Source organism: Cyprinodon tularosa, unplaced genomic scaffold, assembly GCF_016077235.1.
Source record: "Cyprinodon tularosa strain WSP-4 unplaced genomic scaffold, ASM1607723v1 ctg286, whole genome shotgun sequence".
Taxonomy (NCBI): Eukaryota; Metazoa; Chordata; class Actinopteri; order Cyprinodontiformes; family Cyprinodontidae; genus Cyprinodon; species Cyprinodon tularosa.
In genome coordinates this window covers 1433647-1456345 of record NW_024038992.1, presented here as the reverse complement: position 1 = coordinate 1456345, position 22699 = coordinate 1433647, and the positions used below count along the sequence as shown (strand labels likewise).

The window sequence follows — 22699 nt, the reverse complement described above, 5'->3', positions numbered from 1 at the left end:
CGAAACCAAATAGGAGTATATTTAAGAAAAAAAAAAATACTTTATTTTCATCTAAACATAGATACATCTAATTTTTGTTCTAAATAAGCTGTTATTATTTTGAGAGGAAGAATTTTAATGTAAAGCTTAAATTTAATGTATATTTAACTTTTGCGTGTGATGATAATTTTCCTCTGTTGAAATTGCAAAGTAAAAATTGCATAGAAATTGTAAATGTTACTCTTTGGTGCATCTTTATAGCTGTTTTAAAGGTATAACTGATTATTTCTTTCTTTTTTGGGGGAGGGGGTTAACATTGAAATCTTCCATGGGCCCCAAATTCCTGAAGGCACCCCTGAAAGTGGTTAAGGACTGCTTTTAAGAGCACAGAGAAAGCTTGAAGAGACCCGGTCCTGCTGGGGGAACTGAATAAAGAAATAAAGAGTTAGAATCCATTGGATTTTCAGAAAAAAGTCAATGATCGCTGTAAATTCCTGGACAGAGCCGGTCATCAGATCATGAAGAAAATAATAAGGACAAAAGGAAAGGGGAAAGAATGGTATCCTGTTGAAAGAAGCTGTCAGAATTCTGCCATCTGACAGTTTCTTAGTAATTTTTTTCTTTGCAGTTGTTTTCTGTCAGTTTTGTATTCCCTGAGTTACTCTCTGTCGCCCCCTTGTGCCTGTTTCCTTTCCCTTTAGCTCCCTTCTGGTTAGTTTTATTCACACCTGCTCCATATTAGCTCATTATCCCATCCTTTGTTCTGTTCCCCATATATACACCACCTCTGCAGTTCCTCATTGCTGGTTCCTTGTTGTTTTGTTGCGTCTTTGTCTGCTTGATGTTTAATGGATTTTTCGGTTCTCAGTATTTTGTATTTTTGCCTCTGTTGCCTTGGAAGTTTTATTAAATCAGCAGAACTCATCTCTGCCTCCTTTTCTCTGCTTTTGGGTACTCAAAAACCTCCACTCAACCGTGACAGAAGCTGCTTGTAGACGAGGTATTTTTCTGACTCTCTATTCATACATTGACTCAGGTTGCTTCAATGTTGGCCCAACAGGACCAGAGGTGGTTACTAACTAGTCACATTTACTCAGTTACAGTCTAACTCAGTTTACTCATGTACTTGAGTAACTTTTTTTTTTTAATTATGTACTTTTAGGAGTAGTTTTACAGCATTTTATTTTCTACTCTTACTTGAGTGGCTACTCCATCCATTGTGAGAGACTTGACTAAGTAAAAACAAGCTTGTTTAAACAAATATGCACCATAGAGAGACACACCTTCTTCTTTGTACTTATTAGTTAAATGCTTTTCCGTCTGCTGTGTCGTTTTGAAGCCTAGTGATATTAGAAAAAGAATACTCTAGTTTAACCTATTCTACATATTGTCAAAATTGATTTTGTAAGTTGTATAACTCTATAAAATATTAAATCAGTTTTTATGACCATCGGTTGTCGATCAGATACTCGGTTCTTAAGTAGCCTTCTTACAAAATATTTTTTTACTGCTACCTAAGTATTTTCTTTAATGGCAACTTTTTACTATCTTGTTTAAAACTTGGATGAGTTACTGTTACTTTTACATAAGTCACATTTGTGGGTACTCTACCCACCTTTGAACAGCACTCATGGTATGTCTCACCTTCAGGAGCTTAAGATATCCCAAACAGCCAGGAGGATTTCTCCACATAAACAACCCATCCATATGCTTCCTGCTGAGATATAGTCTACCTTTGATGTTTTCTCTGGACTGAAGTGGTGTAATGATTCTGTTGGGAGTTTTTTGTTTGTTTGTTTGTTTGTTTGATTGCTTTTCCTGGGGGGAATTGAAATAAGCCTTTTAAATGAATATAGCTCCTAATCACTTTATTCAAACTGTGCCTTAACATCTTGTAAAATAATCCAAAGAAATTAACCATCAGAGTCTGAAAATCACAATATTATGCTTCACTGTAAACAACTTCTAAAAACGTTTGAGTAAATAATTTGGTTACTTGTAGTAAAATATATGAATCACAAGATGGCACCAGCAAGGCATGACAATCCTGCCATTGCTCTGTATCACGTACTCAAAAACAGATAAACAACAACAACAACAAAAAATCTGATTGATTAGAACTCATTGTTGACACAGTAGAATAAATGTTAAATCAAATTATCTTGACTTTTAGGTTGTATTATTTTTAGAGATCACTGTACAAAACAAACAACTGATGCCATCTTTTTTTTTTAAACAAAGATCAAACTATAAGTTGAGCTGGGAAGTTTTAACGACCTCTTAAAGCCAATACATAATGTTAATGAAGAGTTTATTAAAAACGCAGAGTGAAAATCAAACATGCAAATAACCCAGCAGCTCATCAGGAGCGCTCTGAATTTATCCTGCAACAATCACATGATGGTTCTCGTGTGGGAGCAAAGAAATCTGTTGATTGCTAATCATTAGATTACAGAGTGAAGGAAGAAATAGAACAAGAAGAGAGAGAGCTGCAGAGGAAAGGTGACCACAGCTTCACAGGGGAGTTCCTAATATTACAGTTAGTCATGTTTTCTTGTTTTTTGGCACAAGTGAAATTAACAGGAAACACAACTTAATTTGGTACAGCTCCATATAATGCATATGTCAATATACCTTAACACCTGACTTAAAACAATGTTTAAATGTAAATAACTTTTCCTTATTCTTTGAGATCTAAATGAAATTAAAGATCTTTATGAGTTCCATTTAATATTCCCTATTTATGCAATAAAGGCAAGAGGGTCCGACATGTTTTTTGATAAGAGAGGAGCTGATGAGGCAGATGGAGGAAACTCAGCAGCAGAAGGGAGACTACATGGTGGAAAGGAAAGAAGGAGTAGTAAATGATCTAGATATGTGGATCGCACCTCGGGGCGACAACTTTTGGTGACACTTCAGGGTAACACCTTGAGGTGACATTGTCGGATGATATGGATAAGGAATGTGGGAGAAACACACATTATGCCCCAAAAACTCAAGTATTCAAGCTATGAAGAGGCTGTTGCTATGAAACAGGCAATCACAAAGTCCGAAATGTTTTCCATCAGGATCTGTCTGTGACTTATGATGAAAACCTCATAAATATTGCTGCTATGTTGGAGAATGATTGAAGAAGAGAGATGATCTGCAGTGGCACAGAAAAATGAAGCTTGTGTCCTTGAGCAAGACACTTCAACTGCCTACTGGCAAGTGTGCCCCAGGGCAGCTGTGGCTACAATGTAGCTTTCTACCATTAGCATGTATGTGTGTAAATGGATGAATGGATGAACGAAATGTAAAGTGCTTTGGAGTCTCCTGATTTGAAATTACAGGTCTTTTACCATTTGTAAGATCAGGAGAAACAATAATAAAAATAATATATATCTATAAAGGACTGTTTCAAGGAATCTCAGAGTGTTAGAATCAAAACACTAGAATAATACAGCCCAAGAGTAAAACAGAGAAAAGGTTTAAAGGTATAGTGGAGGATTTTCATGAATTTCTGAAATGCACATGGACAACCCTGTAGCCACTCCTGAGAGGGAACGCTTATTACAAATGTGCGAGAGTATGCACAAGCCCATTTCCACATCCTCCACTATACCTTTAAGTCCACCTTAAAGGTATAGTGGAGAAACCAAGGTTACATTAGAAGCTCTGACCCCATGATTTGGACCCTGGGAGAAAGAATCTGGAGGAGCAGGATGCAGAATGACCAGAGGATATGGCTGGAGGTTTGGAGTGGAATGAGTTTGTGTTGATTGGATGGACTATTGCTGCTAAAGCATTAATTGGTGAGCAGAAGATTTTATATTCAAAATTAACTTGGGACTGAAAGCCAGTGGAATGAGTATAGCTGTGATATCCTCATACTAGCATAATTTCAGAAGGACTCTTTTGGCAATATTTTAAATATGTTATACATGTTTTTATATTTTTGCATGAATGCCCATTAATAAGTCTATTGTAGTATTTCTAGTCTTGGAGATACAATGACATGGATACAAGGCAGAGAAGAAGACAGTGTCATGATTTTATCAAGAGCTCGGACCCACATGCAGATAAACCAATCCAGAGAGACAGGGGGAAAAGTTAAACAGGTTTATTGAGAAGTTTTGGTGGAGATTCCAGTGTTGATCTGAACAATGCTCAACTGGAACTGAAAGGTGAGGGGAAGACACGTTTAGTTTAAGTTCAGTGGGAGAATTGATTCTCGAACTTGAAGAGGAGAAAAGGTTGGCAGACTCACGTTTCCAGAGGTTAGCTTGACTCTTAGAATCCAGTAGGTGAGGAATGTGTTCCGGTGTTTGTGTCAAACGGTGGAGGGCGGACAGCGTTACCCAGAATGTGGTTGCTTGTAGATGAACGGAGGATACTGACCGCCACTCAGATTTCCTGCGGTACTTGAACGGACTGTTGTGCAGATGAATCCCTTGCTCAATGTGCAGCTCAAACGATTCCTCGGGGAAAAGTGGATCCAAACCTCCGGCTTGTATCCGCTGCTTAGTTTGAAGCTCAGTTGATCCTTTCAGGGAGAGAAGGTCCAAAAAATCCAGTTTGCAGGATGACTTCCTGCCGAGAGGCAAAAACAAAATAACAACGTTAGGTTGACAAAGTCTCAAGTTGACAAAAACTCAGTTTGATTCAGCAAAACTCAGCTTGGCTAGAGTACCCAAAACTGGCAAACACTCTGGCATCAAGGTAGTGGCAGTCAGCAGCTTAAGAGCACTCCGGTAACCCCTTGCAGGTGTGTGTGAGGAGGAGAATCAGAACCAGGCGCCGCCTGGTGGAGGAAGGAAGACAAACACACAAAAACACAGACCACACAGGCTGGAGTCCTAACAGACAGATCTTCAAGATGTTATGACGATAGTTGAATGAGGTCTTTGATAGATTCTTTGAGGTCATAAGAGGTGAGCAATGTTAATCAAACACTGCCGAAAATCTGAACAGTAGTAGCAAGCTTCAGATTTGCTACTACTGAGCTGAAATAAATTATTGTATAGACCACATGCTTCAAATGTAATTAATGAAAGAAGATGGATGGATGGATGGACAGATTTCTCAATGCTTTTTCATGTTGTTGGTTCAATCTGGGTTCCTGAGATGTGGCCTCAGGTCTACAGAAAAAAAGAAACCATTACCGTACTAATGAACTACTGATCTGTCGATTTATGTATCGTGTTATCTGTGCTGTGTCAGCATACCATTTACCAAGTATACTGTTCTGTTAATATAAATGTGCAAACATGGCCATCAAGCATAGACATTATTAGCCATGTTCTGAATATTACTTTAGATTAAAAACATGTACAGCATTTATTATGAGATATCAGGCTTCTGAAAAGTATTTTTATTCCTATGCACCCAGATGCTGATTTAGCGTATTTTTGCATTAATTACGGCAAAATAATAGTTGCATGGAGGTGATCAGCCTGTGGCTTTGCTGAGGCTTAGGTGGCTTTGACAGCCACCTGCACTGCTGCGTCTCATCTCTCATCTTCCTTTTGATCATAGATGGGGTTAAGGTCAGGTAAGTTTGCCTTCCAATCAAGAAAGGTGACACCATCTCATTGATCCAGCTTTTCTTTGTCTGGGAGTCTGGGCAAGCAATAAGTTCTGCTGGAAAAGGACATCATACAGCTTGTCAGGAATGAAGCATGAAGCGGTGTAATATTTCTAGGTAAATAACTGTGTTGACAGTGGACTTAAAAGAAAATAGTGGACATGCTCCAGCAGAGGAAACGGCACCCCAGGTCATCACTGACCTCACTCTGGACATTAAGCAACAAGGATTCTCTGCTTATCCACTCTACCTTTAGACATCTGAAGGACCTCACAGGCTCACTGTGGTTTGTTGGCTGTGCAAACAGGACAGCAGAGGAGGCAAGAACCAGAAAGAGACGTACAAAAGGAACCTGTTCAGCTCATCATCCCTCAAAACTAAACAGGTAAAATATTTTAAGGCAAAATATGATGGAAACTATGGTTAAAGAAACCAAAACAGCCACAACAAAGACTGTAGTGGTTTATGACCTGCTGAGGCCAGTGAAAGGGGATTCTCAGATAACTTTTTTTGAAGTTTGCTGAAATTGTTTCCAAATATGATATGAGGCGATCAGGATATAAAATCACAAAAGACAGACAGTTGAAAGAGCTGCGCCTGTCCTACACTGTCCCTCATGAGCTTCCTGGTTATCCCACATTTATTAGATCTGGTTACCCTCCTTCCTGCAGCAATTTAAGAAGCCACCTTCCACAGGAGCTGCTGCTCATTTTTAACATGACCTTTAATCAATCACTCTTACAATGATCATCATGTCGTTTGGTTCATCACTTACAGGAGAGCTACAAACTGCAGCAATTAGATCTTGAGAGGATATTCAGGGCTTTCCAATCAACCCAGGACTTGTAGAGGTTTAGGGTCAGAATAAGGTCAGCTAATATATCTGCAGATACCACATATCCTGTGTACAAACTGTTTAGACTGTTCTATTTAGGTCAGCACCACAGAGCGCCCTTTATAAAAACCAGCTGCCACAGAGTGTTTCTTCCCCAGGCTGTCAATTTGATGAATACTTAACAGTCAGGATGCTAGATTGTTAGCATGCATATTTACATCAATCCATCAATGTCTTTGCATTTTGTAAAAATATGTGCATATGAATAATTAACAAAAATATATGATTTACCAGGTTATTTATGTTTTTTTTTTTTTCAGCTTTACACTGTAATGAGTACAGAGCAACGAAATGAACTCTGCATTTAACCCATCCCCTTTGTGAGCAGTGGGCTGCCATTGTGCGGCGTCAGAGGAGCAGTCTGGGTTTAAGGGTCTGGCTCAGGGACCCTGAGTGGTAGTCTGTGGGAGTAAAACTCAGAACCTCAGGGTTCCGAGTGCAATGCTCTAACCACTAGACCACCACCTTTATATTTGTGAATATAAACATTTAATGAAACGTGTGAGAAAAGAGGAACTGAAGACAAATCTGTTGTTTGTTTGCAGATAATTGTCAGCTAAACCCTTATAACAGAAACATTTCTATTGAAATAAAAAAAACATCTAACACTTTTACTGTAGTTTCATAAAATATCTAATTCAAAGATGGGTAATTTAGAAAGTAGATACTGTATGGAATATTTGAACAAGCAAATCTCAAAGATGGGGTTAGTGAATTTAGGTTGGTTCTGCACAGCCTCTTTGTTAAATTAACTGTATGTTTTGGTAGTATAGATATATTGCATAGAAACTGACCTTGTTACATGATGTTGGTGAGTGAAACTTTCTTTCATCCCAGCGTCAGACACACAATGCTTGTGCTGCTGCAGCCTTGAAGGCGTGCTGCCTGCTGGGTAAGTGCTGTTGTCGGGGCAGCTTCATCTCAGTGTTGGACGCCTCCCCACAGCCAGCAGCAAAACCAGACTTCTGCTGCATGGTTTCATTCGGTGATGTGAGCGAGCTCAGGCTGCAAAAACACTCAGCTGTGAACACTCCTACATCCACATGGTTTATTTGGTCCCTCCTGTATGTAGTGACCATTCAGAAATTATTCTCCTACAAACAATGGGGTGGGATTCAGACTCATTTTGCCTGTTCAAGTGGTGGCAATTTCACAACAAATTTGATCTCAATGCATTTGCAATTACATATCCATGACAAGACCTTTATAAGATTACTCCTGCCATGCATTTGAAGATTTAATTTACAAGGCAATCCGTTAGAATATTTAGAAAATATTGGGATATTTTTTAAAAAGATATTCCAAAAAAGTTTTTTACAAATCCATTGAACTTTCTTTTCAAGTTTGAAGACATTTGCTTCCGATCCAGGAAGCTTTTTCAATTCAAAGTGTAATATAGTGTGATATAGCATTGAGTTCGAGGCTATTTCTAACATTTTGAATTGAAAAGCTTGCTAGATGGGAAGCAAAGCCTCTTCAAACTTGGAAACAAAGTCCAGTGGATTGTTTTTTAACTTTTTTGGAATGACTTTGACCTGGATCACTTCACTATTCATCCTGGTGAATCCTCACCAGTTTAAAACCACATATTTATCAGTTTGGTCAAAAATAGACCTGATTTTTTCAATCCATTGTTTCCTTTTAAAAATAGGTTTTCTTAGCAGAAAGCAGGACTCCAAATGCCTTATAATGCTTCATTTAAAAATATGCAAAGTTCTTCAGAGCAAAGGCAACGTGCTCAGCAGCACAGCTTTAGGTGCAGATTTTACTTAGTATTATCTTTGAGGATTAAACACATGTTAACAAGTTATATTTATTTCTAAAAAAAAAAGGTGCAGTCTATGTTATACTATTTACTAAAAAAACAAGCCATAAAATAACCAGTCACCAAATGAGAGTTTATTTAATTGCTGGTCTTTAAATTAACTATTTTCTTATTCTTTGCTAATCCTGGTATTTCTAGGTGTTACTGAGTCTTTCTGAACTAATGGACTTCATCTCTAAAATATCTGACTGTTTCCCATGTTCATTGTCAGTCTGGTTTTAGTTTCCTTTTTTTATATACTTTCCCTTTTGGTTTCTTTCCAATTAAATTTTGTGAGTGAATTCACCTTTGGCTCTCTCCTTTAGTCCCTCTGCCCTGCTGGGGTTGCTTTTTATTAAGTGTTCTCACTCAAGCTAATCAGAGGCAGAACTGGGCAGGTCTGTAGTTTTCTAACATGCCAGGCTATTCAGAGAAGTTAAGGGTAGACTGCTCAAGCTTAAAAAATATATTGTTAAATTACCTTTTTAATAAAAACAGCATGATCTCTTGAATAAAAAACGACAATGAAAGCATACAAATATCTTTATTCTGCTGATGCTGATGAAGATTCTCAGTCATCCAGGTCATAGTCATTTTGTAAAAGTTAAAAAAAAAACTATCCACTGGACTTGGACTTGAAACCAAGTCCTGTGAATTGTTTTTTAAACTTTTACGGAACTTTATCCTGCATCTTTCACAGTTGAATTAGGCTTTGATTTTCCTACCAGGTGTCTGTGTGCTGAGTTTTATTTTTGATAGTATCTGATCTTTATTGTCTTTGCCTGATTGTTACTTCTATCTTCCTTTCCTTCTTTTAAAACTCTGTTTCTTGTTGGTGTCCGAGCTGCTGCTACTTCACAGCAAAAGGATCAGTGGTTTATATCTTATCAGGAAACCTCTTTTTGGAGGCTTTGGTTGCGTATCATCAAGGACACACTGAGAGTGACCAAAAATTCTCTAGAATAGAGATCTAATATAATGGATGTACACAATCGATAACAAAATATTGAAAAAAAGAGGATCTTCAAACTTAAGCCATTGGTTATTTTGAATGTATTTATGAATTCAATTCAATTCAGTTTATTTATATAGCGCCAAATTCACAACACATGTCATCTCAAGGCACTTTACAGTTCAACCAGATCATACAGTCAAATTGATACAAAGTTTCCTATCTAAGGAAAACCAGTTGATTGCATCGACTCATTGACTCAAATACAATCCCTCACACTAAGCATGCTTGTAGCGACAGTGGAGAGGAAAAACTCCCTTTGAATGAGCTTACATTTGGTTATTGCTTCTTTTCTATTAGTTAGCAGCTGCACCAGTTTATTTTATCTATAAAAGGCACTTTAAAGAGACAGTTCAATCAGATCATACTGTCAGATTGATTCAAAATTTTCAGTCAAAGGAAAACCATTTTTTTTTTTTGCATTGACATATTGACTTGAAGCAAATCCCTCACACCAACCATGCTTGTAGCCCCAGTGGAGAGGAAAACTCTCTTTTAACAGGAAAAAACCTCAAGCAGAACCAGGCTCAGTGTGAGCTGACATTTGCCCAGGCCGTCTGGGGCTCAAAGAGATAGAAAAAGAAGCAGAAATAGAAAAGGCAACTGTCAACCAGCTCCACAGGCAGAGCTCCCAGGAGGAAGAGAGCAAATCCAGTTGTTAATGATTTAATCAAAGAAATGTGAATTAACATTAACCTACAAATAAACTTATACATTAACTTTCGTTAAAACAGCTTGTAGGGTTTTGACTGATGCTGTGACAAACATCTCACTTGTACTAGACCATCTTGGCCGTTTCAAAAGCCTAAGAATTAATTATAAAAAATAATAAAAATAACATTTTGATAAGTTAAAGCAAGGAAAAAATTAGGAAATATAAACTTGTAGAAAAGGGATCCACCGGTTACACGCCATCTGACCCAGACTGAAAGATGATCACTTCAATCTGCATCTTTGGTGTATCCCGTCATGTCGCACGTGTTCTCGTTGCGCCTCGCCCCCTCCTCTCTCTCCTCCCTCCCTCCCTCCCTCCAAAGGTGACCGGGGAGTCGGTGCCAGTTATTTACCGTCCTGAAGTTGAATCGCATCCTGACGCAGATCAGCTGATGGAGGCTCTCTGCTCGGCGTGCATCTGCATCCTTCATCCCCCTCTCCGCAGCTGAGTACTCCTCACATGTCAGTCTGCTGCGCTCTTCTTCCCCGGGGGCTTCGTCTTCATCCAAAGTCATGTCCCCCCCGACGCTCAAATGTTAGTAAAAAGGACACGCACGCGTTGACTTATTTTTGGAATATTCATTTTGCATCCTAAACTGCGTTCCCGAGGGCATCCTGCCGCTGGCAGGATCAGAGTTCCCAGCGATGTGGATTACAGTCTGCAGCGTGTCTCTGCTCATCACTGTGGTCTGCGGTGCGCAAAGGTGAGATCCGACACTTCGATTCTACACAGGCCTGAGTTTATTGTAAATAGGCTACACCTCATGTGCCCCCCTCCCTCCTAATATTTTAGCGCAAACGAACCCAGCAACATGTCCTACGTGAAAGCCACCGTTGACAAGTTGCTGAAGGGCTATGACATCCGTCTGCGGCCTGACTTTGGAGGTAAATTACAGCCGGTTGGCATGCGGGGCTCTGCGGGGCTGCTGCGTTCTAACGCTCTGCTGTCTCCACAGGAGCTCCGGTGGATGTGGGAATGAGAATAGACATCTCCAGCATTGACATGGTGTCTGAAGTTAACATGGTAAGTTAATGTGGGTTTTGCGTTGCTTAATTCCTCCCCAGAAAAAAAAAAAAAAAAAAACTGCTCCTCTCTTTTTTCCCCTCTTTATCATCATCCTTATCTTTTTTCCTTAACAAGTGATGAGATACGCAATGTGTCAACCCCAATCCGCATGCATCAAGTCCTTCCCTGGGGTGTCACAGCCAGCGGTGGCTGAGAATTAACAAGGCAGGCAGCTGAGAGGCTGTTTAGTGATTCCACGCACGATCTATGGCCTCAGAGCGGCATGCGGGACACAGGAGGTGATCAGAAACAGAGAGGGGGTGAAATGTGAAAGCTCTTCTTCTGTGCGTGTTCTGGTCTTCTTCTTTTTTTTTTTGGCCCCAGTGCAGTAATTGCATAACAGCTGTCAGACAGAAGGCACCCGGCTGCGAGTCTGTTTGCAGAATGTGATGTGACCACTTCATATAGAGCGTGAGTGCAGCGCTGCCAAGGTGCACTAGGCAGAGGGAGTCTGACAAATTCACACGTCTACCCTCCCCACGCATCGTGGCATGAACACACTCTGAATGTTCCCCGTGTGACTGAATGAAGATGTAACTTTTGCACGGGTTTGAAAGAGTTAAAGTCAAGGCAAATTGATGGATAGAAACTTTGACCTATATGGTTTTATAATTAGTGATGTAGACAAATGACTCTTTGAAAATTAAACGCCTTATAGTTTGTACCAGTGCCATATGTGCAGATGTGCAAAAATGTGCAAATTCTTATGTTGTAGACGAGGGGTCTTCAACGTTTTCCAGGCTAAGGAACCCCAAATTGATGGCGAGATGGAGCGGAGACCCCTGTTTATATATATTGTATGAAATTGTGGTACATCAACTTGGTCCTATAGTCACTCTATTACATATGGAATATTGTAACTAAAGTAATTTCATCCTAGGATTATTAAAGTTCTGATTCGGATTCCTGGTTGATGGGACAGGTGTTGTGAATGAAACGGTGCCCAGCTTAAAAGAGCTCCTGTGTGTCACTGAATTTGTGCATTGATGACTGAAAGACATCTTCTGCCTCCATTTATATGTTTACTACTGTGTTGAATTCATCTTAATGTGGATTTAAAGGCATTTCAATTAGTAGAAAAAATTGCAGGGGGAATAAAAATAAAATCTAATCAGCCAAATCTTTTGCGACCCCCATGCAGCACCTCCGTGGACCCCCTAGGTGTCGCGGACCCCCTTCTGAAGACCTCCGTTGTAGACCTTTAAACTTAATTATATTTAGAGTTATCCTCCCCTTATATAGCTACATGTCCTTAAGGCATCTAGACATAATCAAGACTGGCTTAAGTTAAAAGCCAGTATCTAAACATGGAAGACATTTGAGTTAGTATACATATGATATGCTTTTGAAGGTTTCATTCAGGTTTCAGGTGGACTGCTGTGAGAATTGCTTGCAATCTTCGGAAATTTTTGTGCATGTGAACCATTTGGATTTCAAAGAAAGGTCCAAAGAATGGAAAAAAAATCAACAGAGTTGGAAATTTGTTGTTGTTGTCATACGAGAATAGGCAGATTGGTTTTAGCTGATCTGGAAAGGCAACAGTTGCTCAAATAGCCATCCAGCAACACCAGGGTGCAGAATGCTCTCTCTGAAAACAAACTATGTCAAACCTTAAGGCAGATGCTCTTAAGTAGAAGGAGGCTGTTCCTGTCTGCCAAAAAAAGCAAACGAGCTGACCAGAGAAACTTAAGCTCCAATATTAGGATAATTATGTTGAGAATTTAGTATAAAACATAAAAACAGCATGGTGTCATTATTCTTTAAGCATCCAAATCAGATGCATTTTATGGCATTTTTCTTTCCAAGGTATTTTCTTTGGTTAAAATATATCCTGTAAGTATGTCCTCAGTTTACTTTCTGCACTCAACCTTAAACATAGCTTTAAGCACAAACAGGACAAACTATAAACAAACTATTATTTTTCACAAGCCAAAAAGGGTATAATTAAAATCTTATAAAAATCAATTTCACGGCAAATAAACCCAATAGTTTCCAATCCAATCCAGCCGTTAGATTGTTAGATTCACTACATATCATTAGGTAGATTGGTCATTTAAAAATACAGAATTAAGTTGGTTGTTAAAAAAATGCCAATTGGTAAAAAGCTATTAAAGACAGTCCAGTGGATTACATCAGGTTAATGATGTAATCCAGCAACCAAGCAAGTGACAAAACGGTTTAGCCTGAACAAACCTTAAGCAAAACGATTGTCAGTAGGGGTGTCCGTTTTCTACAGCCATCTTCGAGTTCAGGAGACAAGAATGGGGGGCGTTCCATGTCACCGTCACCATCAACAAAAATGTCAGAAGAGTATTAGATGTTTCAGAACCTATTTCGTTTTTTTCAGATTTCAAACCAACATGTTTCACTGCTCTACAGCAACAAGCTGTACTTGCTACAGATGCTTAGTTTATTGTTGCGGAAAACACAAGATCCACCTAGATGAGGTACTTGGTAATGCCCGTGTTCCTACAACACTTTACATAATGTGAAATGTTATTCTTTTATAACATTGACTATGCAACTCATAAATATTACAATGCCTATTACATCTTCTCTTGCTTTTTGTGATTTTTGTCTTTAACATCTGACCTCTCTGTGAGGATACCATCTGTTGCTCCATATGGATGTGGCCTAAAACTACTGGCTCAGGTGCACTTTCTAAATCCTGTGTACACAGAATCTAGGGGTTTAGAAGCTCCAAAAATAACTTTATCTAAAAGGAAAACAGTTAAACTAAAAACAACTTAGACATTGGCACCATCTGTCAAATGGAAAAACAAAGAGGGTTGGGATAATTGATGCAAGGAACAGGATTGTTGATGGCTTTGTTTTGGAAGGATACGGTACAATAAAAAAAAGTATCACAGAGCCGGGAATGCTGTCTGTTGAAAGGGAAAAAAAGGCAATAAAGTTACTGGCAGCAATTATTGCAACAGAACAAATTGAAGGAAGTAGAAGAACACCGGATACTGAGATAACGTAGTTGATATGTTTTTCAGCTGTCTCAGTCTATGGCCACATTACAAAGATATCGCTCAGGAAGGCCTTAATCAATTAAAAACTTTATTGTGAAGGTAGATTTTGAGGCTAGCTATACACTTAAACAAAACTTTTTTCTCACATGACAAAACTATCAAATGATTGATAACCAAGAAGATGCAATAGAGTTTAACAATTTTTCTGCTGCTTTTGTACATATTCACTTGAGTTAGGGGACACCATTTCTGGTAGTATTCCAAATATGAACAGATCTGAATAAGAGGAAAACTGTTAGCGGTTTGAAATCCTGCACTGAGTATTTTAAGCAGCTGATACCTGAGTGGTTTGGATAGATTTTTGTCATCAGTGGTTGTGTGGGCTCTGCCAAACGCTCCTGAAAGGCTTCATTGGAGCGTTGAATTCTGAATCAACTGGATTTCTCTCCAGCATTTGTGTTGACTTACAGCAGAAGGTAGGGTTTTAACACCTCAAATGGCAGCTTCACGGTTTAAATGTATTGAGGGTTGCTGTTCATGTGCTCCTCTACTAGTTTATGTTTCCTGAAATCACATTGCTGAATTGCTCACATTGCTGCCAAGTCTTTGTTATTGAACATTTTTCTTAAATCAGTAAAGCAGAATAATATTCCAATGTATCCTTATAGAAGCCAACCTTATGATACCGACAGTTACAGAGGTCCGAGGGTGGTCTGAGGGCGCCATGGAGAAACTCCAAGACAGTTTTGAATGCTCTTACTGGAACATCTTCAAGGCTCCAGCAATATACGACAATGTATTAAATATTGCTGAGAATGCTATGACTGTGTCAGCCTACATCACCGGTGGGCAATTCCAGTTCCTGAGGGCCGCTATCCTGCAAGTTTTAGATGTGTCTTTGGTTCAGCACACCTGAATCAAATAATTAGATGATTGAGAGGACTCTGGAGGAAGTGACTGCATACTAAGGAGGTAACCAAGACATTTAATTCAGGTGTGTTGGAGCAAGGATGGATCTAAAAGTTGCAGGAAACCGGCCCCCTGGAACTGGAATTGCCCACCTCTGGCCTACATCAACAAATGTATTGAGGAAGTCAGCATCAAAAAGAACATCACCACCTGGGCTAATCAGTGACCCTGGATAAATGGAGAGGTTCGGAAAAAACTAAAACCACGGAACTCAGCTTCCAAGTCTGGTGACAAAGGCACTAAGAACATTGCATGCCAACTTAAACCGTGCCATCAGATCAGCGAAGCAGAACCACAGCCAAAAAATCCAGGATCTTTTCCACGACACCAGCAAAACCAGGAGGATGTGACAAGGCATATGGGTGATCACAGACTACAACACACCCACCCCCCGGTAGATCCAGCAAACTTTGACTTCCTAAATCAACTTAACAACTTTTTGGAAGGTTTAAGGCACTAAACAGCACTCCAGCAGGGAAAGCTGTTCCACACCAGGGGAAGGAGGCACTCAACCTTGCTATAGCTGAAGAGTCAACCCAAGAAAGGCCCCAGGCCCCAATAACATACCAGGTTGGGTGTACAAGGAGTGTGCAGATCAGCTGGCTGGTGTCCTCACAGACATTTTTAACACCTCGCTGGACCGATCCATAGTGCCAGCATGCTTCAAGTCTGCCACTATCATCTCGTGTCCAAAAAAGCCTCAGGTCACCTCACCCAATGACTACCGGCTGTTTTCCGCCAACATTGTACCCGTTTCAATTCGCCTACTGATGGAACCGCTCCACTGAGGACGTCATCTCCTCCACTCTTCACCTGAGCCTGGCACACCTGGAAGGGAAGAACACCCATGTGCGGATGCTGTTCCTGGACATCAGTTCAGCTTTAAACATCATCATCTCACAGCATCTGGTAGGCAAACTGGAACAGCTAGGATTCAATACCCCCCTCTGCAATTGGCTGCTAAACTTCCTCACAAACAGACTTCAGTCAGTCCGGGTTGGACAGAACACCTCTGATGTCATCACCCTAAGCACAGGCTCCCCTCAGGGCTGAATCCTGGGCCCCCTGCTGTTCACCTAGAGGACACATGACTGCGTCCCCAGGTTCAGAGAGGAGGTGGGGCAGTTGGTGGGCTGGTGCCGAGATAACAGCCTGATCCTAATGGGAAGAAGGTGAAGGAGATCATCGTTTACTTTAGGAAGAATCAGCCTAACCACGCTCCACTGCTCATCAACAGCTCAGCTGTAGAGGTGGTCAGCAGCACCAAATTCCTGGGGGTGCACATCACAGACAACCTCATCTGGACTGTAAACACCACCTCACTGCTCAAAAGGGCATATAAGTGCATCTACTTCTTGAAGGGGATGAGGAGAGCCCACCTGCCCCCATCCATCCTCACCACCTTCTACAGAAGCACCATAGAGGGTGTTGTGACCAGCTGTCTCACTGTGTGGTGTGGAGGCTGCAGCGGTGCAGATTGGAAGAAGATGAATAGAGTAGTGAGAACTGCAGAGAAGATCATCAGGGCTCCTCTCCCCTCCATAAAATACATTTCATCCCAGTGCTACATGTCCAGAGCCCGTAACATTATAAATTGCCTCTCACACTCCCACCATGGACTGTTCTCCCTGCTGCCAACTGGGAAGAGGCTTCGCAGCATTCGATGCAGGTCCAGCAGATTCCAAAACAGCTTCTTCCCCACTGCCATCAGACAGCTGAATGTTGAATAAGATGAAAAAAAAAACGCTGAATGTTGGAAAAACTGCAATTCATTTACCAGTCTTCTGAAGATCGCTGCAGATCGCATGAAAGAATCTCCCAAAAACACTCTGGTCTTCTTTCTCTCTTCTGTGGCATTTATTTTCTCTTCATAAACTTCACACACACTTTTTCTCTTATGACCCATTTTCAAAGAACCGCGGTGAGAAAGGTGAGCCTCAGGGACTGTCGGAAACTGTAGCTCACCAAAACATACGTATGCGCCTGAAAGTTCGCATACTGTACGAAGAAAAAATATGGCCAGCTGGGGACGAGCACATAGTATGACCTTACATAAACGTATCACCAGAATGATTTACAATTAGGAGGAACAATTATTGAGATGATCCACCCGGAAATAAAGATCGTCATCTATACCTAAAAAAACAGGGGGGAAAATAGAGGAAAGAAAAATATTTCCACTGCAGTACAAGTGAGAAAAAATGTGATTTATATACTTGAGGCAACGAGTTTGCTTTCAGCAGCATCTTATACATGTTGTTACAGGTTAGAGTGAAGTTAGGAGCGTGACAGATGACTGCCAGTGAATTTATAATAAGAAGTTGTTGGCATTTCTTCAATATCTTCAAATAGACCTGTGCAATTAAAGCTCTGATAAAACCCTGATAACCAGAGGCTCAAACTCCAAACAATCTGAAACATTACAACAATTGTCCGTGAATTTTGAGAGAACCCCATTAAATGTGTCTATCTACCCATCTTGATATTTAGCTTCGTAGTGATATTCCAGCTCCTCCTAATGCATCCCAATCTGTATCCAGGTTTTAAAGAGACGTAGTCATTCTGGAGTTGTGGTTCAACTAAGAAATTTTCACCAGTTGGAAGGTACATGGAATAACCTCCAAGTGGAGTCTTCTTGAAGACATTGTGATCGGATGAACCACCTCACCTAACTGCTTTCAGTTTGGAGGAGCAGCGGCTTCTGCATGAATGCCATTGATGGTGCAGCCCTCAACTTTTTGCCAAGGGATAACAAGGCTACATAAAAAGCTAACTTTAGGAGCTAATGCATAGATTCTTTCCCTCCATGTTATAATCCACCTTTCATGACCATGCAGTGAGAACTTCATCTTTCAGCTTTATCACCCTTACACAGCAATGCATTCTGCAGATAAAGATCTAATCTATTTAATTATCTAAGTCCTTTCATTTAGGAACAAGACTGGAGATTTTTTTTTGACGCTATGTGCAGTATAAGAGGGTAGTTTCACACCTAGGGAGAAAATCAGATCCTTTCCAGTTGAAAAGCATGGCCTCAGACAAATCACGCTGACTCATCCTGGCCTGTTACTTTAATCCAGGTACAATGAAAGACATGTCAGAACGCAAATTAATAATAAATAAAAGTATTGTGGAGGTGTAGCTTTATAAAGTTAAAGAAAGTTTCCTTAGTTAAATGAGATCACAATTTTTGCTCTTACATTTTATGGTTTTTTTGTTAGAATCAGAAAAATTTCATAAGGATAGAAAGTTTCCTCATAAAAATGACTCAGAAAGTAAAAGAAAAAATATGTCAAAAAGAATATTAAGAGTAGATCTATGGTTTTATTTTACTTCAGCACAAAATAAAGCCTCCTCTGTGAATAATCAAATCACATAAGGGATCACATTAAGGGCTAAAGGGAATTGCAGCACACTATGGAACACAAAAGAGGATATCCCCTAGATTTACTTAGGTCCTGAATGTAAGGCTCCATGCTGGGAGAAAAAGTCCCTCAGAAACTTAGAAGTGTGGCTGGCATCAGAGGGAATGCAGCGGATGCACAGGTTGCAGGAGGAGGTTTGGCTGGGGGAGAGGTTTTACATACACCAACCAATTATACTAGATGGTTCACAATTCACAAAATATGTAATCTCAAGGTACTTTACAGATCATACAGTCAGACTGATTAAAAGTTCTCTAACTGGAAAACCAGTTGATTGCATTAACCCATTGAGTCGAAGGCAGTCCCTCACACCAAGCATGCTTGTAGTGACAGTGGAGAGGAAAAACTCCCTTTTAACAGGAATAAACCTTCAGCAGAACAAGGCTTAGTGTAAAACTTATTTTTCTTTGTTGTTGTAACATTTAATAGGGACGTTCTGATATCTGATAGTAACCAAAAAAACTAATATCTGATTACATTGGCCTGCATCTAAAATCTCGAATACTGACAGGCTGATAGAAACTCTCTGCTTCTGATTTTGTACTTTAATCCAGGTACAATGAAAGTCATGTCAGAGTTTCTGTAATAGCATTAGTATTAGTATTACATGCGTCAGTTTTTCCTTATACCCATTTTTGATGCTTGTTTTTCTCTGTTTTCGTAACATCACCTGGTCAAACTTTGTCTAACAATTCACACTACAAATAAGTAATAAAAGAAAGTATGGTTCTTGCTAATATCGGGTTGGTAACGGTCGGTGCTTGAAGTTGCAATATCAGTATCTTATTGGAAATGAGTTGTATCAGGACTAGGGGAAAGTACCGGTATGGCTGCTGTGATATGTCACAATGCTTGGGTCACAATGCGATATTATCACGATATTGCAATATCACTATATATGGCAATATTTTCCCCAGCTATCAAAATAAAATGTATAGATAAAAAAAGCAAGTTTATGTTAATCAGAATCCATGTTGTTTGGGGTTTTGAGTCAGTCCACGTCTTCCACTGTAACTGCCTCAACCAAAGAACTGTTGCTGCGCTGCACAGCAAAAAGGCTTCATGGCTATATCTTCCAGAGTGGCAGTGCAGAGGTAGCCCATTTTCTCTCAATGCTTTAGAGGATTTTTTTTTTTAAAAGATTAATATTTGGAACTGCCAGATCAATAAAATATTGGGTAGCCGAAAATCAAGATATATCGCCAAATCGATTATTTACACCCCTAATAGTCCAAATATTTTCAGTAATAATGTTATTTTTGCATATGTGTCATATAAAAAGAAGTTAAGGGAACATTTTACTCATAATTCCTGCAAGTCAAAATGGTGATTTGTTCATATAGAATTAGTCGCAATACCCAGCAATTCCTAAGTTCCTGAATACCATTTGGACTCTGGTTCTTGACTAAATGTTGGAAGTGATGAAAGTGCAGAAGAGAGCTGCAGCCAGCATTAACCCGTTAAGGTTTGTAGTCTCACTGAAGAGTTCATGGAGCTCCTGCACAGCCATGAAACCATGATTCATTAATTCATACTGCTGCAATCGTGTGGGTTTCTAACACTGTTTAAATTCACATTTACACCACTGAAGGTGCAATATCACAGTAGTTTCAGCACGTCTAACACCACTGCTGCTGCACGAGAGAACAACCAGTGAATTACGGAGTGAAACTGAAGCATCAGATCAGAACTGTTGGGTTTAACTCTGCTTCTGTTCTTTTAATTAAAACTGTTTGCATCACACAGAAATCCTCCCTTTCCTTCATCTTGTTCTGCAGGCATGAATGCAGATCTCTTTGCTGATGGAACAAAAAAGTATTGTGACCGTTGGAAATCTCACCAGTTTCTTCTCTCTTGCTTTGTCCGTCAATCCCAATTCCTTTGGCTTTCTTGCTGGTGAAAGTTACCAGTTGTGGATATGATGTAAAATGTGATGTTGTCTTGTTGCTATGGTCTCGGTTGATGCAGTATATGCCCTCTAAATGCTAGCTGGTGTCATTTCAGCTGCCTCCTTTGGGGTCTTCACCGTGAGTCGATATGACTCACTTGCAGAATTGGCAAAGTTTCTACGCTAGATGCCCTTCCTGATGCAACCAGGATATACAGTATATAATATATATGCTCTTTAAAATGCTGATGGATATCAAAATGCAGAGATGCACCTTTCCAAATAGCGCTTACCTCAATGCTCATGCTTTAACACCCTTTCAATTTTAAAACACCCTCTTGTGAACATGTACTGTAGTGGCACCTTGTCACTTATTCAGCTTCAGGGAAAGGTTTGCTTCCTGGTCTCCACATGATTGAACCTTTCTTGGCAGTCTCAGGTTATGCAGGTCTAAATTTAGATGCTAATAATCCTCTTTCAACTCACATCCTTTTTATACCTTAAATATCTGTGGTTAATATATAATTTTTTTTTCTTAACAATACTCCAAATAAATCATTCAGGGGAGTTTTTTTATGTATTTATGCCTTTTTTGAGGAAATAACACCTTCAGAACTAGTAATCATTATCAAAATGTAATGGCCTATTGTAACAGTTGACATGTTTTAAAGACATTTTTTTTTACTATTTGACCCTTTATTAGACCTGACATTATTAACAAACATGGTTAGAGCTTAAAGACTAAGAATTGTCTGATTGTTGTTTTTTTTTTCTAAGACCGAATCTTACAAATAAAAGAATATTCTTCAAGTTAACTATACTTGTAGTCACAATTCCAAGTTGACCAATGTTATTGTCCAATCTCTTCCCATAAAAGGTAAATTAAATGCAAAATGATGTCAGTATTACTTTGAAATACCATATAGGACATTTGTTGACAAAAATTTCAATTAATAGAACTTTACAGATGAATCCTTTAACATATGGACGAAGGAGAAAGCAGCTCACTCAGTGTTCCCTAAGGACACATCCCATGTCATTCTGAGACAAATCAAGCAGTCCAGTCCCTGACACTGACGCGACCCCAGTAGAAAAGGGCCTGTGCAACTCATAAGGCTCAAGTGAACTTGGCAGTTAGTGAACAGATTACAGGAGGGTTTTCAGATCATTGTCAGGTCTCTGCTGGTTTAAGTCATCGGACATGGTGTGCTGTCAGCAGGAAGGGCAACCATGGAGGTAAAGTAACAATGATTCAGTGTGATGTTTCTCTTGGAGTGATTAAATGTGGCATTCTCTAGTGTGTATGGGACTTAAGAAAAGACATGAGCAGGCCTACAAAGTACGGTGAGGTCCAAAGATGTAGATTTATGCATGAAGCTCCAGTTTTATATTGGCTAAAGGGTGTAAACAATGCACAAATATAGGAATTCACAATAACTTTAAAAAGTACAGCAGATTCAGATACTTTATTTTAAACAGACTAAAAAGACAATATAAATAAACTTATAGAATACATATATTTGCATGTGTATAGAATGTCTCAATAAAAAAAACTGAAAAAAGTGATAATATATTCTTTTAAACAGTTGCAATATCTATACACTGTTTAAAAAATTAAAGGGAATGCTCAATTAACATATCCTAGACACCCCTGCCATTGAGTACTTTGTTCTGTACAAAGTTGAATGTGCTGACAAAAAAAATCACACAAAAAGCATTAATGGGAATCAAATTTATTAATAAATGGAGGGCTGGATTTGGAGTCACACTCAAAGTTATATCAAGTGATGTAATGTCCTTAAAAAAAAAGAAAAACAGGTCATAATGAGGTCCATTATAGTGTCCATGTGCCTGTATGACCTCCCTTCAATGCCTGGGCATGCTCCTGATGAGGTGGTGGAAGGTCTCCTTAAGGATCTCCTCTTAGACGAAGACTAATGCTATGTTCAGACCACAAGCGCTGGAAGCAGCAAAAAAATTCCTGCTGCTTAATTTTTTATTCTTGTACACGTTAAGGTCCGATGTGCATTAAGTGCATCTTTGACGCTCCTGAAGCGCATCCAGTAAAGTGTGTAAAGTCTGTGCTCTGCAGCTCCTGCGTTCAATAGTAGATAATGGATTTGCTATATTTACTTTTATTAGTGGGTAAAACGTAGTTTTAATATGTTTTTAAGTGAGAAAGTTCACCTCAAAACATTATCTGTGCAGTCAGTTAATCAAGATTATGATCCTGCCTTCAAACATTACTTCGCTGTCGGACCAGCACGAAACCCCCGTACATCGGCGGTGTGCTGTTCCTGGAAATCCACTCCAACAGCAGCCTCTGGCCCGCTCGCCTCTTGGGGGTTTCCCGCTACCGTTCATGTACATAATCCAAACTGCAGGTAAAAGCAAACTTACTTT

The 22699-nt window shown here is 39.6% G+C and overlaps 1 protein-coding gene across 1 annotated transcript in view; it reads left to right on the top strand.

The window, feature by feature from the left end:
- The first annotated feature begins 10295 nt into the window (after positions 1-10295).
- Positions 10296-22699, top strand: part of gabrb1 (gamma-aminobutyric acid type A receptor subunit beta1) — a 67506-nt gene continuing 55102 nt past the window's right edge. The window contains exons 1-3 of the mRNA XM_038290649.1: positions 10296-10674; positions 10764-10855; positions 10927-10994. Coding sequence (XP_038146577.1) covers positions 10616-10674; positions 10764-10855; positions 10927-10994 — 219 coding nt within the window. The 5' untranslated portion in view covers positions 10296-10615. The remainder of the gene's footprint in view (positions 10675-10763; positions 10856-10926; positions 10995-22699) is intronic.